The sequence below is a fragment of the Mustela erminea genome, chromosome 10 (genome assembly GCF_009829155.1).
Source record: "Mustela erminea isolate mMusErm1 chromosome 10, mMusErm1.Pri, whole genome shotgun sequence".
Classification (NCBI taxonomy): domain Eukaryota; kingdom Metazoa; phylum Chordata; class Mammalia; order Carnivora; family Mustelidae; genus Mustela; species Mustela erminea.
In genome coordinates this window covers 101,035,104-101,051,112 of record NC_045623.1, presented here as the reverse complement: position 1 = coordinate 101,051,112, position 16,009 = coordinate 101,035,104, and the positions used below count along the sequence as shown (strand labels likewise).

At 47.0% G+C, this 16,009-nt stretch overlaps 1 protein-coding gene across 8 annotated transcripts in view; it reads left to right on the top strand.

The window, feature by feature from the left end:
- The window catches only part of VPS13D (vacuolar protein sorting 13 homolog D), a 252,982-nt gene that overhangs the window by 4,792 nt on the left and 232,181 nt on the right, over positions 1–16,009 (top strand). For all 8 annotated transcript variants that reach the window (XR_004276204.1, XR_004276203.1, XM_032302406.1 and 5 more), the window contains exons 3-9: positions 4,878–4,955; positions 7,550–7,740; positions 7,837–7,917; positions 11,009–11,125; positions 13,659–13,763; positions 15,154–15,324; positions 15,750–15,850. Coding sequence is in view for 6 of the 8 variants with exons in the window: in XM_032302406.1 (XP_032158297.1) it covers positions 4,878–4,955; positions 7,550–7,740; positions 7,837–7,917; positions 11,009–11,125; positions 13,659–13,763; positions 15,154–15,324; positions 15,750–15,850 (844 nt within the window). In the remaining 2 variants the exon portion in view is untranslated. The remainder of the gene's footprint in view (positions 1–4,877; positions 4,956–7,549; positions 7,741–7,836; positions 7,918–11,008; positions 11,126–13,658; positions 13,764–15,153; positions 15,325–15,749; positions 15,851–16,009) is intronic.

The window sequence follows — 16,009 nt, the reverse complement described above, 5'->3', positions numbered from 1 at the left end:
TCGCTCTCACTCCCTCTCTCAAATAAGTAAATAAAATCTTAAAGAAAAGGAAAAGTGGGAAAGGTACTTCTCCAGGGTTGCTGTAAGGCTCACACCGATCAAACGGAATGACATTTACAGCTCCCGTCTGGCTAGTGTGTAACAGACACCAAGTTGAAGCTTTAAAATATGTTACTGTTGGGGTCTTTGATAGACTAAAGCTCGAGTCATGGTCACAGGCCTCTCCCTGGTGAGTGCCAAGGCGTGATTGAATGCAGTGCGGGGAAACTGGCACGAGGATCAGAAAATCGCTCTGTTTTTCCTTTTCCTTGTTTTAATTTAAGTTCTCTTTGCTCAACTCAAAATGGAGCCCCTGAGCAAATCTAGAGAGAGGAGATAGTCTGCAAGCGTGTAGCAGCCCACAAAGTGGAAAGGGGATCTCAGAGATGCGGGAAGCTCGCCTTCCTGAGGCTGTGGAGTTTGGCCTGTGGACCAGGACAGGTTAGTGGGCATGGCAGTGGTACACACTGGTGGGGTCTGTGAAGAGGGTGTCCGTGGCTCGCTTGTCCCCAGGAGTGTTGTTTCCACGTTTTTCTGACCCATCTAAACCTGTGCAAGGATTGTGGTGGCCACAGGCTGTCGGGAGCTCTCCGCTCGCCCCGCCCACTCCCTTCCTTTTGTTGGAAACAGAAGTAGGTTTTTTCTTCATCTCTAACTTCTGTCCCGACCTTTTCCTCCTGTACTTAGAAGGGAGCTACTAAGTACAGGGTGAGAGTGACCAGTCTGTCAGGGAAGAGGATGTGTCCAAAGTACAAGAGGAGTGTCAAGCTTACCTCTTGGTTCACTTACTTAAGTTCCCCTACACGCTCTGAAGCTATCCACGTTGCACAGGGCGGGGAGCCGAGAAAGGGAAGCGCAGACGATAACCTTGTTAATGACAGAGATAGAATGTTTGTGGAAGAAATGAGTAGAGATTTGTGGTATCCGATGTATCATAGATTCTACACTAAACAGATTTCTGGTCTGTTTTTGAGTATATCTCATAATGACAACTGTGTGTATCTCTCTGATGCTTCAAAGTGCTTTTCTGTGCTTCCTGTTTAAAAAATATTCTCTTTGCAGAATAGAAAAATAATTTTTCTTTCATAACCAATATTAGTGTGGTGCCCCTTGCTTATGGACTCAAGGCACCCCACAAAGCTTGGAGCTGTGAGCATCGCAGTTATAGGTGAGCACCATTTGGAGGCAGGGGGTCCTGCATAGGAATAGGAATGTTATTTTAATCCGTCTATAGATGTTTAGTGTCTGAGATGCCAAGAAGACAGAGCTAGTGGTTAAGAATATGAATTTTAGAGCCAGACTGTTTTGTTTGTTTGTTTTTAGAGAGAGAGAGAGAGAGAGAGAGAGGTGAGTGGTAGTGGTGGTTGTGGTGCAAAGGGAGAGAAAATCTTAAGCAGGCTCCTTGCACAGTGCAGAGCCCGGCTTGGGGCTTGATCTCATGACCCTGAGATCATGACCTGAGCCGAAATCAAGAGTCAGATGCTTAACTGATTGAGCCCCCCAGGTGCCCCGGTCAGACTGATTTTGAATTCCATTTCTCTACTTAGCAGTAACTTGGGCAGGTTATTCCAATTCTTCATGAATTCTCAAATTCTTTTCTGTAGATTGGAGAGAATATGAACTGTGTCACGAGGTTCTGAGGACTAGACATGAATGTAGAGCCGAGAGCTTAGAGCCCTTCTGGGCGTGTAGTGGGCCCTCAGTCAGTCACCATGTCCCATTGTCACGATCGTCACCCTGTGATTGGCTTGGCTGGGGCTTAAAGGGTGGATTGTGCACACGTACTAAATGTAATAAAAAATGCAAAATAGCAAATGAGTATTCGAAGGAGAGAGAACTTGTATATGACTTTATTTGTTCAGTCTCTGCGGACACCACTGAGTGGCTGCTTTGGCTATGGACGGCTCTGTGTTATGGACTGATAGAAAACATGGGGGCTGGAGAAGATACCAGGAGCTCAGCGTGGTCTGAGCCTGGTCTCTCCACCTAACAGCTGTTTGTGACTGAGCAAGTCACCTCTCTCCTCCTGCCACTTGAGATCGGACAGACCTGGTATGAACTATAGTCTATAGTTAACAGCTTGGTGATTTTTTTTTTTAAAAGGTTTTATTTATTTATTTGGCAGAGAGAGAGCTCAAGCAGGGGGAGCAGCAGAGGGAGCTGCAGGGGAGAGGGAGAAGCAGGCTCCCTGCTTAGCAGAGATCCCAGTGTGGAGCTTGATCCCAGGACCCTGGGATCATGACCGGAGCGGAGGGCAGACGCTTCACCCACTGAGCCACCCAGGCTTCCTAGCTCTGTGATTTTTAAGCAAATTGCTTACCTGTGCACCTAGTTTTCCTCACCTCAGAGTGGAAAACAGGATGGCTGTTCCTCATATTGTTGGGAGGTTTCGCTGACTTGGTGGGATAAGCGCTCGGCTCGAGTCCGATCTCACTGAGCAGTCGCTGTTCCTGTCCTTCTTTCGACCTCGGCAGTCCCTGTCCTCGGACACCCGTTACCTTGCTGGGCATGCCAGGCGCTGTCAGTTGTTCCACTAGAGCTGCAGGCACAGCACGGGCTGGGCGGGGGGGGGGGGGCGAGGTGTGCAAAGCAGGGGAGTCCTTCCCCCTGTTGGCAGGACTCTGGAGAGGGATGACGGAGCCGAGCAGGAGTTGGGCTGGTGGCGCTGGGCGGGGCACGGCATTCCTGGAGGACTGACGCTTTTGAGCACAGGCAGGAGGCGGAGAACTCCCCAGGCCTGTTCGGGATGGTTTGAGGCCAGAAGGTAGCAGCTGCCGGTGTCACATCAGGGGCCCTGAGCTTCGGGCTGCGGGCCTATCTGTGTTTGTGGCCCAGCACTTAGGGCCCCTCCTTTTTGTTCCTATCAGCTCTTCACCTCAGTCTGGCTTTCTGGGTGACGCAGGGCTGCGGGAAGAGAGGCCAGCAGTCATCAGTGCTGACCGAAAAGCCACCAGCCTCTAGGTGTACCCCAGTTCTAGGGCCTCTGCTTCTTGCTCTGCTAAGCGGAGGCGTTTTGGGAGGAGACGTCCAGGAATAAGCCTGCACGTTATCTGCCAGGAAAGAAACGAAGAAGAGCATTGTCATTTATAAAGTCCTCCCGACTCTGGGTCCCTCGAGGGACCTTTCCCGGCAGGGCCAGGTGTGGGTGCAGATTTGAGTGGGTGGGGCATCAGCGAGCCTTCCGTCCAGAACCACTGAGCTGCTGACCGCCGCTGCTGTTTTGCCTGATTCCTTTGTTTCCGTAATGCTGGAGGCTGCCCTTCCTTCTCGTCCTTTCCCCGGGTTCTTCCCCTTCCTAGAGCACCTCTCCCGCTCTCCCGCAGTTCAGCATTAATTTCTCCCAGCGTGGGCTGTCTACTCTTCCTTCCACTTCTCCAAGGTGCACAACAGCCAAGGAGACGTAGTGCCGTCTGCCTTTGTGACAGATTTGGGGATTGAAAAATAGGGCAAATGATTCAAATTGCAAATAATGCTCTTCAAAAGAAGAAACCATATGCTTTCCTCCTTTAAGTCAGTTTCCACTGTTGAGGAACAAGTTTCATGCGCCCCCCTTCCTCACCCCCCGCCGCCCCGTGATCATTCACTCCCCAAATGTGGAAATAGAGTTGTTTCCAGGCTCTCTGGGGTTATTAACTTTTCCTTTTGGTTAGTCTTAGGTTATGTGGGGACCCTCGTGGGGACGTATGTTCCTGTAAAAGTCTAAAATGTAAGCTGGTTGCATTTGCCCAGCATCTGCTGAGCTACTGGATTTGAATACCTTAGAAGCCAATTACCGTCAAGTCCTGAGCCGTCATTTAAAGGAAAAAATAATTGCTTCTTGTATTAGTTTGTCTTTGGCTGGCCTGCCTCTCTTCTGAGTTCCTGTACCAGTGGCTGCTGGGTGGTTGTCTGTACTCCCTGTTCCCAGAAATTGCCTTAAGTTGGGCAAACAGTTTTGCAGAATGATGGCTGTCTCTTCCGCCCTTTAGCATGGGGACCCTGCCTTCTCGTTTCGTATTCCCAGTGGCCAGCACAGTGCCTGCTGGAGACTGGGGCGTGGTGTGTCAGTGCGGACGGGTGACTTCCACAGCTGGGAGAGGGAGGCAGGGAGCCTTGGCTGTTCACAGACGTCCCGAAGCTCTCGGCTTAAGTCCTATAAAAGCTGGGTCTGCAAGGGACCTTCAGCAGTGGTTTGTTCTGTGCCCTGGAACGGGTGACGAAGCCTGCAGGCACAGACGTGGACCAGATCGTGTGGAGCGGGTCTGTCCAGAAGGGAGAGTGGAATTCTTTTTGATGTCCAATTTTATTGAACTCTCATGGGCTCCCAGATGTTGTGTGCGATAGACCCTTTTGTTGGGGGGAGGGGAGTGGCTGGAGCTTGTTAAAAACTGCAAATTTCTCTGTTTCAGTCCCAGCGGGTATCTCGCAGGGGCCTCTGCCTGCATTTCTTCCCAGGTGGCCCAGATGTTAATGGTGGTCTGGTGAACGAGGGGTCTGCACACTGGCCAGCTGCCCAAATTCAAACTGAGAATGATTTTTATATTTTTAAAGGCTTGTAAAACAAAAAACAAAAAACAAAAAAACAACAGAAAGAACATACAACAGATACCATGAAGCTTGAAATATGTACTGTCTGGCTTATTATAGAAAAAGATCGCTGCCTACACCCTTCACCTGCTGGTGAGCTTCCGCTGTCAGAGGGGGATGGGCAGGAAACCGGTGCTGGTCGCCGTGTTACTCCTGGCTTTTTCTAGCCAGGCTGAGCTGTAAAACTCCCTTTAACCTTCAAAGATTTGCACACAGTAAGTGCCTACTGCCTGTGTTGGGCGAACATTTCACACTGTTGTTTTATTTTTCAGGTGCTGTTGAGTTGGAAAACTTGCCCTTAAAGAAAGATGCCTTGAAAGAACTAGAGTTACCGTTTGAAGTCAAAGCCGGTGGGTAGAACTCTGCGGGAGAGGGCCGCGGTCCTCCACTGCTTCTTCCACTGCTTGGGACAGGAAAACCCAGAGTCCTCGAGTTTGGCTGTGTTGGAGCAGGAAGAGGCAGGATAGGAAATAGAGTTTCGATCAGTCCTCGAATGTGGCCTTTTCTATCAGGATGATCTTGGGGCGGCAGTGGGGAGGTCAGGTGTTTCCCAGACCTGCTGAATCAGAACCAAGCATGTGTCATTGAACTTGTATGTTTAATAAGTGCCGCTGGTGATTCTTACGTTTCTTGAAGTGTGAGAACTTCTTTCCTAGATATGGAGGTTCTTATTTTTGGAGAATTCATAATATTACAGAGAGATAGTTTATTGAATGGAAAGTGCACTCTGGAACGGTGTGCTTGGGTGTATATTCCATTATCTGCTGTGTTCTGGCCTTAGGGAAGTTGCCTCACCACTCTGTGTGTGCTTCTTAGTCTCTAAGAAGAGGTGATAATCCTTCTACCTACAGCAGAGGGTTATGGAGAGGAAGACGTGAGTTAATGCATCAAAATTACTTGGAACAATGCCTGGCACTCTCAGTAGAGACTTACAGTTAGGATAGGAGTTCCGCAGTTCCTAGAGGAAACAAGAGTTGTCCTAGAATAAAAATATTCTTAGTTGGGGCGCCCGACTGGCTCGGTCAGTGTGGCCTACGACTCTTGATCTTGGGGTTATGAGTTCGAGCCCCATGATGGGTGTAAAGATTACTTAAAAATAAAGTCTTAAAAAAATTCCATATTAAATGGCCGTGTGTAAAATTAGTCCCTATTTCGATACCCAGTCATGATTCAGCAATAGCCTATTGATGCCAGTCTTTTCATTATTTTGGGTACTTGTATTACAATAAAATGCAAGTACAAAGCAAATCAGTTGCTAGGTGGAGCAGGGTAGAAATCTTGCAAAAGACTTTAGGCTTTCTTGAAGTCAGTTCAAGTGATGGGTAAACTGCCAGAATCACAGGCAGAGACACTGAGAAGTTAGAATCTGAAAGGAACTCAGGAATGATGATCCCCAGGGTACTTCCAAAGATTATTATTTGAATATCAAAGGATTAGGAGAAGCTCTTGGGGAATATTGATGAAGTTTCCTAATATTTTTGCAAAAATGACTGTACTTGTTCTGCAAAAATTAAATGAAATGTAACAGTAACAGGGGTTTTTTTTTTTTTTTTTTTTTTAAGGATTTTATTTATTTATTTGACAGAGATCACAAGTAGGCAGAGAGGCAGGCAGAGAGAGAGAGGAGAAAGCAGGCTCCCTGCTGAGCAGAGAGCCCGATGTGGGGCTCAATCCCAGGACCCTGGGATCATGACCTGAGCCGAAGGTAGAGGCTTTAACCCACTGAGCCACCCAGGCACCTCAATAACAGAGGTTCTCTTTTGCTGTCACCTACCTTATCAAACATGCCTCTCTTCCCTAATAACTTAGGTTAGAATTGCAACTGTGCACCAATTAAACTCTTTGTGCTGGAAATTTGTATTTGGCTTCAGTTATTAAATAGAAAAAATTTACTTTCATTTTTCGAAATAAAATCCAAATGAAAACATTTTTTCATTATTTATTGCCACATTCCTTAATTTATTACACAAGCACTTGGTGTTAATATTGTCTTATCTTCAACAGATCAGTTGCACTTGAATTCTAGGTCCTAGAGGGTAGCGATTATTCTGGTGACGTGTGTTTTTTCAGAGGGAGCATACTAGGTGGGCCATGTAGATCTTCGAGAGATCCCTTAGGATAGTTCAGATACTCTTACGTGTTACTCCTTAGTAGTAACTTGGCTCTTATTAACTGAATTTAAAGAAGATCTGTGTCCTAGGAGACTTGGCCAGAAATGGTAGGGCTTGGGAAATCAGTATCATGGTTCTAGGCGGTTTCACGTCAGTCTGGGTTTTTATGAAGAATCAGGATTTAGAATTATTACCCATGTTTCAGCTGATATGTTTAAGACTGGACATACTCAAAGTCTGGTAGTTCCCAAGAAGTGGTTCTCAACCAGCCCATGAATAACGGACAAGAAATGAATTTTGAACTCATGGGCTTGGGCAGATGCTTTGGGGAGAAAGACACTCCAAGGAAGTTTAAGAAGTAGTTCAGTTGGGGAAGAGGCACTTCGTGGAGGAGGGTCATTGCATTTGATAGGGTCAATCTTTTTAAGATTTTTTTTTTTTTTTTTTTTTTAGAGAGAGATAGAGATAGTGAGAGAGAGAGAGAGAGAGCACACGTGGGGAAGGAGAGGGAGAAGCAGGTTTCCCTCTGAGCAGGGAGAGCAACACAGGGTTCCATCTCAGGACCCCAGGATCATGACCTGAGCCAAAGGCAGACGCTTAACCCACTGAGCCACCCAGGCGGCCCCACACTGGGCTTTTTATTGTGCCTCGTTCTTACAGATCTCAGCCTAACTTTCTGTTTCCCATGTATGAGAACCTTCTGCCTGTTCTCTTAGTTTAAAAAATAAGTGATAAAAGTCCCTATGCTTCTTATAGAAAACTAAAAGAATACAGAAAAAAATGTAGGAAGTGAAAACGTATATGGGCACTTGACAAGACTTTGCTTTCCCCAGGCCTGATTGGGAAGGTAACGCTTCAGATTCCCTTTTACCGCCCCCACGTGGACCCTTGGGTGATCTCCATCTCCAGCCTTCACTTAATCGGAGCCCCTGAAAAGTTAGAGGATTTCAACGATGAGAAGGAGAAGCTCCTGGAGAGGGAGCGCAAGAAGGCTCTGCTCCAAGCCCTGGAGGACAGATGGAAGGCAAGGCACACTCCCTCGGCCCCCAGACCCTCTGCGTGAGACCGACGAAAGGAGCAGAGCACTGGATTTGGCTAACCCCCGCTCTTTCCTTTGTAGAACGAACGCCAGCGGAAGGGCGAGTCCTACTGGTACTCAGTCACCGCTTCTGTAGTTACGAGGATTGTGGAGAATATTGAAGTAAGTCCTGACTTCGGTAAAGTATGAACAATGACAGGGAGACTTCTCCGGCTTAACTGTGCTGTGCCTTCAGTACCTTGTTTCTCGTGGGTTTGACTGAGCCGGGGTGTACAGAGCCTTCGCTGACGGCTCAGTCATGCCCTCTTCTAGGCAGTGGCCAAGGAAAACCTGAAAAGCTCGTCTCCAGCTCTGGCCAGACAGGTTTCTCTTGCTTCAGCTCGTGTGAGTAGGAGTTTTCCTTTCACTCATATTTCGCTTCGTTTTTGAACGTTGGACTCTTACTTGCTAAAAGGATGTGTACCTCCTTAGAAGCCGGGCCACCTAAGCCTTCACGACTGATCATTTCAGGGCAAATCACTTCACCTCTCTGGTCTCGGTTTCTTTCTGTAACACAAGGGAGGTTGCATGCCTGCTTTCTAGGTGGTTATGTAGTGAATGGCCAATAGCCCGTGGAGGTGTTGAGTCTCTCACTGATGGATCTGGTGGCGGTTTGAAGGGTTACGATGTCAGGGCTGTTGGCCACGTTTTCTGCTTTAATTACAGCTTTGTTTTGTCCTTGAAGACTAGATCAGGGTCCATGCGAATTTTTATGAGTGCCGTAATAGTGAGCCTGTACTTAGCACCTGTGGGGTTTTCCTGCAGTGCTAAGGTGCAGAGGCCAAATGGTTTCAAGGTATACGACTTCCCTGCCGAATGCAGTCTGAGATTGTTGGTTTTGTAACTGTCATAATGTTGACAGAGAGATCAGTACATTTGAGGTGAGTGCTTTGAATTCTGTTTCAGGCAGTTTTATATATATACATACATACATACATATATATATATATATTTAGCTGTCATTTTAAATAACCCATCATTATTTTTACTAATAGCTTTTTTGAGATTTAGTTCACATCCCGTAAAGTTTACCCCTCTAGTGTGTACACTGTAGTGTTTTTACAGGGTGTTTACAAAGTGCCTAGGTTGCCACTCCGTAATTCCAGACCACTTTCATTACCCCCAAAAGAAACTCCATACCCACTTAGTAGCCACTCCCGTGTCTCCTCTCCCTCCAGCCCCACACAACCACTAAGCTTTCGGGTTAGTGTTTTGGACATTTCGTATCCATGTGATCCTACGCTGTGTGGCCTTTTGTGTCGGGCCTCTTGCACTTAGCATCATGCTTTCAAGGTCTCTCCACGTTGTGGCACGGACCAGTACTCGATTCCTTTTTAAGACCAAATAATGGATTCGGTCAGAGGTGTGGACGGTCAACGATAAAGTTGAATGTTTGTGAAAGCGGTGAAAACAGATTTTATTCAGTAACTGCTGACAGAAGGGGAAAGAGCAGAGCTCTGTTCCAAATTACACAGAGGTGGCAGGGGCTTTTAAAGGGGGAGTGAGGCAGAGGGTCCTGTTGGGGAGGGCTCAGGTGGAGAATGACGAAGGGTCAGTGTCCTCACGATAAGGCCAGCTGTATCTGCTGGCTGGGCTTCTGTGCTCCCGCAGAGGCTGAGTCTGAGAGATGGGCCCTGTCCTCCCTGATGATTGCATTTCAAAGGAATGGCTCTCAGGTCCTTGGTTATAGGGGATACACACACATCTCATAGGGACAGAGAAAGGATTCACAATTTTAAGCCCTCTTTGGTAAAGGCGCTGAGAAAGGGAGGTCAGGGACCTCTTGTTGGGCTTTGGCTGGAACAAACAGCCCTGAGCTCTTCCGGACAGGAACACAGAATGAGGCTGGAATGTCCCAGCGACGCAGGCTTAGGTGTTAGAAGCCGTGTTAAATGTGGTCCCATCTCTCAGTACAGCAGGTTGAATGGAGCGTTCTTACCGAGAGGTTTTGTGGGTTTTGGGATCTACTGCATTTTGTTTATCTGCTCATCAGTTGATGGACATTTGGGTTGTTTCCACTTTTTGCCTCTTATGACTAATGCTGGTGTCAGCCTTCATGTATATGTTTTTTTTGTGAATGTATGTTTTCAGTTCTCCTGACTAGATACCTGGGAGTAGAACTGTGGAGGTTATATGGTAACTGTGTTTAATTTTTCGAGGAACTTGCAAACTGTTTTCCAAAGAGGTCGCACTGTTTTACAGTTTCTCTGGTGATGTAGGAACATTTTAATTTCTGCACATCCTCACTGATACTTGTTGTCTGTCTTGTGGTAATAACCACAGTAGTGGGTATGAGGAGCTACCTTGCTGTGGTTTTGATTTGCATTTTCTTACTGGCTAATGCTGAACACCTTTCCATATGCTTATGGTCATGTGTATATCTTTTTTTTGAGAAATGTCTATCCAGAGCCCTTTTTCATTAAAAAAATTGGTTTATTTGTTTTTTATTGTTGAGTATTTTGTTGTTGTTTTTAGAGATTTTATTTATTTGAGAGAGTACAAGCAGCGGGGAGGGACAAAGGGAGAGGGAGAAGCAGGCTCCAAACTAAGCAGGAAGCCCGATGTGGGCCTCTATCCCATGACCCTAGGATCATGACCTGAGCTGAAGGCAGATGCTTAACTGTCTGAACCGCCCAGGTGCCCCAAGAGCTCCTTATATATTTTGGATTCTAGTCCGTTACCAGGTGCATGATTGACAAATGTTTTCTCCCATCTGTGGTTTGTCTTTTCACTTTCTGTTACAAGTTTTAATTCACTGAAGCAGAGTGTCTTTTTTTGTAGCCCACCTCCAGGAGCCAGGGGAAATGAATAAGTATAAAATCTATGTGTCCTGTTGGTGTTCCTGTGTCTAGGTGTGGGGACACAGAGGCAAGATTAAGATACTATAAGAGAGGGCAGGCCTGTTATCTAGATCCGGCAGTATTTTTTTTGGTGTTTTTTTTTTAAAGGGGTCTTATGAAATGGTTTAATGAAAGTATTGTAGCTCTTATCTGGAGGTAGCACCAAACACAAAGAAATGTCGTTCATGTCCTTTTTGATCTTAGCTCTCAGGACTGTGGTTAAAATTCTCATAGCATTGGACATATGTGTGCTGTAAGCATTTGTATAAACTACCGGCTGTGACTTTCTAATGCTCAAGGGCAGTTTGGCGTCGGCCTGTAGTATTCTACCTGTAGCACATCTAAAAGTGTTCTCCTTTGTTCTCCCCCTGCAGTTAAAAATTCAAGATGTCCATTTGCGCTTTGAAGATGGTGTTACCAATCCGTCCCATCCTTTTGCATTTGGCATCTGTATTAAGAATGTGTCCGTGCAGAATGCTGTGAATGAGCCTGTGAGTATGAACTGTGCTTGCAAACTAGGAAGAAAGCACTGGGTCTTGGGAACTGGGGGCTCTGCCTTCGGTCATTTCATGTTCCCTAAAGGAGGCCGCGTTCTTTATCACCATGTTCTTTGGCGGGAATGTATGTTTCTTGTCTGTGTCAACAGATTAATTTGCCAAAGTCGGGAAATGGCCAGTTTTTTCTGACCTACCTTTATTTCACTCCTATGTTAAATGTTAAATCCCTTTCATTTTGTGCACAAAGAAACTGAGTCACAGAAAGGGTTTCAGCTTTGATTTTTTTCTCACTCATGCTATGTGTACTCCCAGGGTAAGCTCGTTCTGTTTCAGAGAATCAGCCATGCCCTGGGAATATTGTTGATGCCTTCCACATCTGAACCCTGTATCCACCTCTCTTCTGACCTTCTCGTTCGTGTCTTTAACTACCTGTGGGACACCTCTGTGGTGTTCTAGGCTTGTCATAAGCAAAATTATACCATTATGTTCCACTGGCCCTTTATACTTCCCTGAAACCAATGTTTCCTTTTTATTCTCTAACACGTTACTGAATGTTAAACAAAACTAACATCTTTTGAGCACTTTCATGTGCCAGTCACTGTTCTTAGCATTTTACATGATTTGCCTCCTTGGATTCTCAGTACTTTTCACCCCCACTGTTAACCTCACATTGCATACAGCTAAGTATGCCAGGGCACAGAGAGGTGGAGTGGCAGAGCCGGGTCTCGAACCCACATGGACCAGCTGCAAAGTGGGGGTTGGCAAACGGCGGACTGTAGAGCAAAGCCCCTCCACTCTCTGTTTTTGTCCATAAAGAATGACTGGATCACAGCCACACCTGTAATTTATAGATCGTTTGAGGCTGCTTTTCTGCTCCAGTGGGCAGAGTTGAGTCGTTCCAGTGGAAATCGTACAGTCCACGAACCCGTCCTATGTGCTCTCTGATCCTTGCCTGAAAAAGTTCGCACCCCTGCTCCGGAGCACGGGTCCTCAGCCACTGTGCTCAGCTCCCCAAGCCTGTGCTCAGCCTTCTGGTTCTTATTCCTCAACCTCAGTATCCATCTGCTCACAGCATCCTGCCAGTTTTCCTTGCGGAGTGTCTCAGATATGTCTCTTCCCCTCGTCCTCCCTGCGTCTGCCTTCCTTCAGGATCCTGTAAGCTTTGGCCTGAGCTCATAAAACATCTGGTTTTCATGACTTCCTTGCTTCCATTCTCGATTCTTTCTAACACAGGCCCTCGATTCTTTCTAACGCAGTGCTTCCCTGTCTCTTTCACACCATGGCACACCACATCTGGCCAAGGTCCTGGGGCCAATGCGAGCAGCTGCTGGGGGCTGGAGGTGGTGAGCCAGATAGTTCTAAATGTAACCTGAGCCTATAAACATGCCCATCTCCTAGTATACTCATGACTCTTTCTCTAGCACACCAAGGAGGGAAGCTCCACTTTGCACTGTTGCCAGAGTCCTTCCTGTTCCCAGAGTCCTTCCTGTTCCCGGAGACACATCCCTGATCCTGCTGGCAGGCCTGCACCACAGCCCTTAGTGGCTCCGTGTCTCTTAAAGTATCAAGTCCAAACTCCTTAGTGCGGCATAGACTTCTTTCCTAGCGTATTCGTTTCCTAGGGCTGCCTTAAAAAGTCACCATAAGTGAAATGGCTCAAGACGACAGAAATTTATTCTTTTTAGTTCTGGAGGCCTGAAGTCCAGAATCCAGGTGTTCGCAGGGCCGGTTCGTCTGGAGGCTCTGTGGGAGAAGCCATCCCTCCTTGCTTCTGGTGGTTGCTCTCGAGTTTCTTGCCTCCTGGACACGTGCCTTCTATCTTTGTCTCCATCTTTCTCCCCTGGGTGTCTGCCTTCTCTTCTTAGAAGGATCCTCGTCATTAGACCAGGGCCCACCCTTATCCAGTATGACCTCGTTTTAATTGGATTACATCTGTAAAGACTCTCTTTCGAGTAACAACCCTTCACAGGTTCTAGGAGGTCATGAATTTCTGGGGGTGGGGGGGTGGCACTTCACCCAGGACACCTAGTGGCGTTGCACGCTGCTTTCAGTAGCACTTGACTACCCACTCCAAGTGTGTGTACCAGTCCTGCCCTCCCACCGAGAGTGCGGTGCTCCCGTCACACAGATGGAGTTGCCACCCTCTGAAGACACCAGGCCGTCTGTACAGTGGACCTGACGCTTTGACGTGTGTCCCCACCCTTGCCTCCTACTCTGCCTGGTGTCCAAACCATACACATCTCTTGAGGCTTATCCACGCGGCGACATTTTCTCTTTTGCTTGCTTATAGCCTCTCATGTATTTTTCTTCTGCTTCCCTCTGCTTCGTTAAAACTGTTGCACATTTGTGTCCCCAGTTAGCCAGATTTTGAACACTGTCAGAGCAAAACCGTGTTTTAATTCAGTTTTGTATCCCCAGCACCCTTGCAAAGTGCCAGTGCATGCCTCCTCAGAAACGGTTGTTTAATGGATGAATGAATTTGTGACTACAGAGAGTCATGTTTTTTTCCTTCCCTGTTTTACTGCAGGTACAGAAGTTAATGCGGAAAAAGCAACTAGACGTGGCAGACTTCAGCGTCTACTGGGATGCCCACTGCACTTTGTTGGGGGACTTGCCCCAGGTGGAGTTACAGGTAGGATTCAGGCTGTGTGGGAACGCAGCACGGAAGTAGAGTGTGGGGCCCCCGCCAAGTAGGTTTCTGTTCTCTGTGGCTCCGGTCGCCATTCCCATGACCCTCTTCCTCTGCAGGCCTCCAGTCTCTAGTGGGTTTGCCTGACATACTGCGTCTGCGTGTAGTTCAGAGCAATATATCGTGTTTGTGTATGCTTCATGTTTGTATCACAGGCTAGGTTTCTTTGTTTTCTTTTTTCTCACTTAAAGCTGTATTTTTAAGATTGATTACTGTTGCTGTTTCTATTTCTGGTTCATTGCTTCTGACTCCTACACTGTATTCCGTGGCATACATCTAACATACTTACATATTCTTTAAAGCATCACAGACTCGACGTCCAGATTTTAAACAAACAAAACACCAGCTCTGACTCTTAAAGAAGAGCTTTTCTTACTCTGTGTATATTGGAACTTCACCTGTGGTCGTATTCCTTTAAGAAATACTTAGAAAGGCATTAAAATCATGGGACATAAAGTATTTTTGTTTGTGAAGGATAAGAAATTCTGAGTTTAATCTTTCGGTAAAGAAATTGTGGGTGGTTTAAGTAGAATGCGGAAAAAGGACTTACTTTTCCCCCTTATCTAAGATTTTCTTTGGCTGGCATGCTGCTGTACAGAATGGTTTTGTTTTGCTAATTTGATTAAATAAATATTGTACATCCATATAGAGAACCATATGCAGTTATAGAAAAGAAGAACAAAGATCTTTGTGATAACTATGGAATCGTCTCTAAAGTTTAGTATTAAGTTTAAAGAACTGAGGTAAGACAGCATGCGTGCCATTTGTGTGAGAATGGTTAAAAAACCAGAAAATCATGGATCTGTCTGAACACAGGCAGAATGCCTCTGGTGCGATACAGAAGAAACTGCTATTATTGGTTGCCTCTGGGGAGAAAAATTGGGTGGCTGGAGGATGGGAGTCAGAAGGAGATATTGCACCTTTTTTTTTTTTTTTTAAAGATTATTTATTTATTTATTTATTTGACAGCGATCACAAGTCGGCAAAGAGGCAGGCAGAGAGAGAGAGGAGCTGAGCAGAGAGCCTGATGCGGGGCTTGATCCCAGCACCCTGGGATCATGACCTGAGCCAAAGGCGGAGGCTTTAACCCACTGAGCCACCCAGGCGCCCCGATATTTCGCCTTTTTTTGCCTTTCAGTTTTGAACCACGTGAATGTTTTATCTGATAAGAGATACGGATAAAATTTAAAAAAATTCTAGAGAGCTTTTAGATTCCTAGTTTTGTCCTCGTTTGGGATTCTGAGGTAATACATTGTAAATTGCGTAGTATACCAGCCTGTGACTTGAACCTGAAAACACTCGCCACAAGCACAGACATTCTTGTGACCCGCAGGAGGCCATGGACAAGAGCATGGAGAGCCGCGCGCATCACTACATCCTGGAGCCCGTGTGCGCATCTGCTCTCTTGAAGAGAAACTGCTCCAAAGAGCCCCTGAGGTCTCGGCACAGCCCTCGGATCGAGTGCGACATTCACCTGGAGACCATCCCCTTGAAACTCTCTCAGGTACTCCCTTTCTGCCCGGTGGCTTCTCTCCCTGGGGGACCGTAATGGGGGCTAAGGAAGCGCGGTGATAGAAGGATCTCAATACTTCACCCCAGCGGGAAGGAAAGGGCCCGGGAGACCAGTGTCGTGGCCGGTGTAGCACCCGCTGCATGTCATACGGGGGCACCGGGCTGCCGTCCGGTTAGTTTTCATTTGGTTCTGAAGCACGGGCCAGAGTCCGGGACGTGCAGCGAACAGGAGTACTGCACTGTCCGTGGTCGGAGAGAAGGGCCACGTGATGCTGAAACGTGGTCTCAGGTGCGCCCTGGATTTCCATTCAGTGGCTTGACCAATATGAATTGTCCTCGGAAGAGATGGGCGTCAACCGAGTAGAAGAAACACATCAGTATTAACCTAGTTGCTCTCTCTTAACCTCTGCTGAAAAGCTGCAGTACCGGCAGATCATGGAGTTCCTCAAGGAGCTGGAACGAAAGGAGAGGCAGGTCAAGTTCCGAAGATGGAAGCCCAAAGTGGCCGTGTCTGAGAAGTAAGGGCTCATGAGTGACCTGTGCCCCTGACTTGCATGGTGGAGCGTGGCTGGCCTTGTCCGTGGGTCAGAAATGGGCCTCACTGTCCCTGGCACGTGGCTGGAGCTAAAATACAGTTGATTTTTCTGACCTTTGAAGTGTCTTCTCTGTGGTTGACC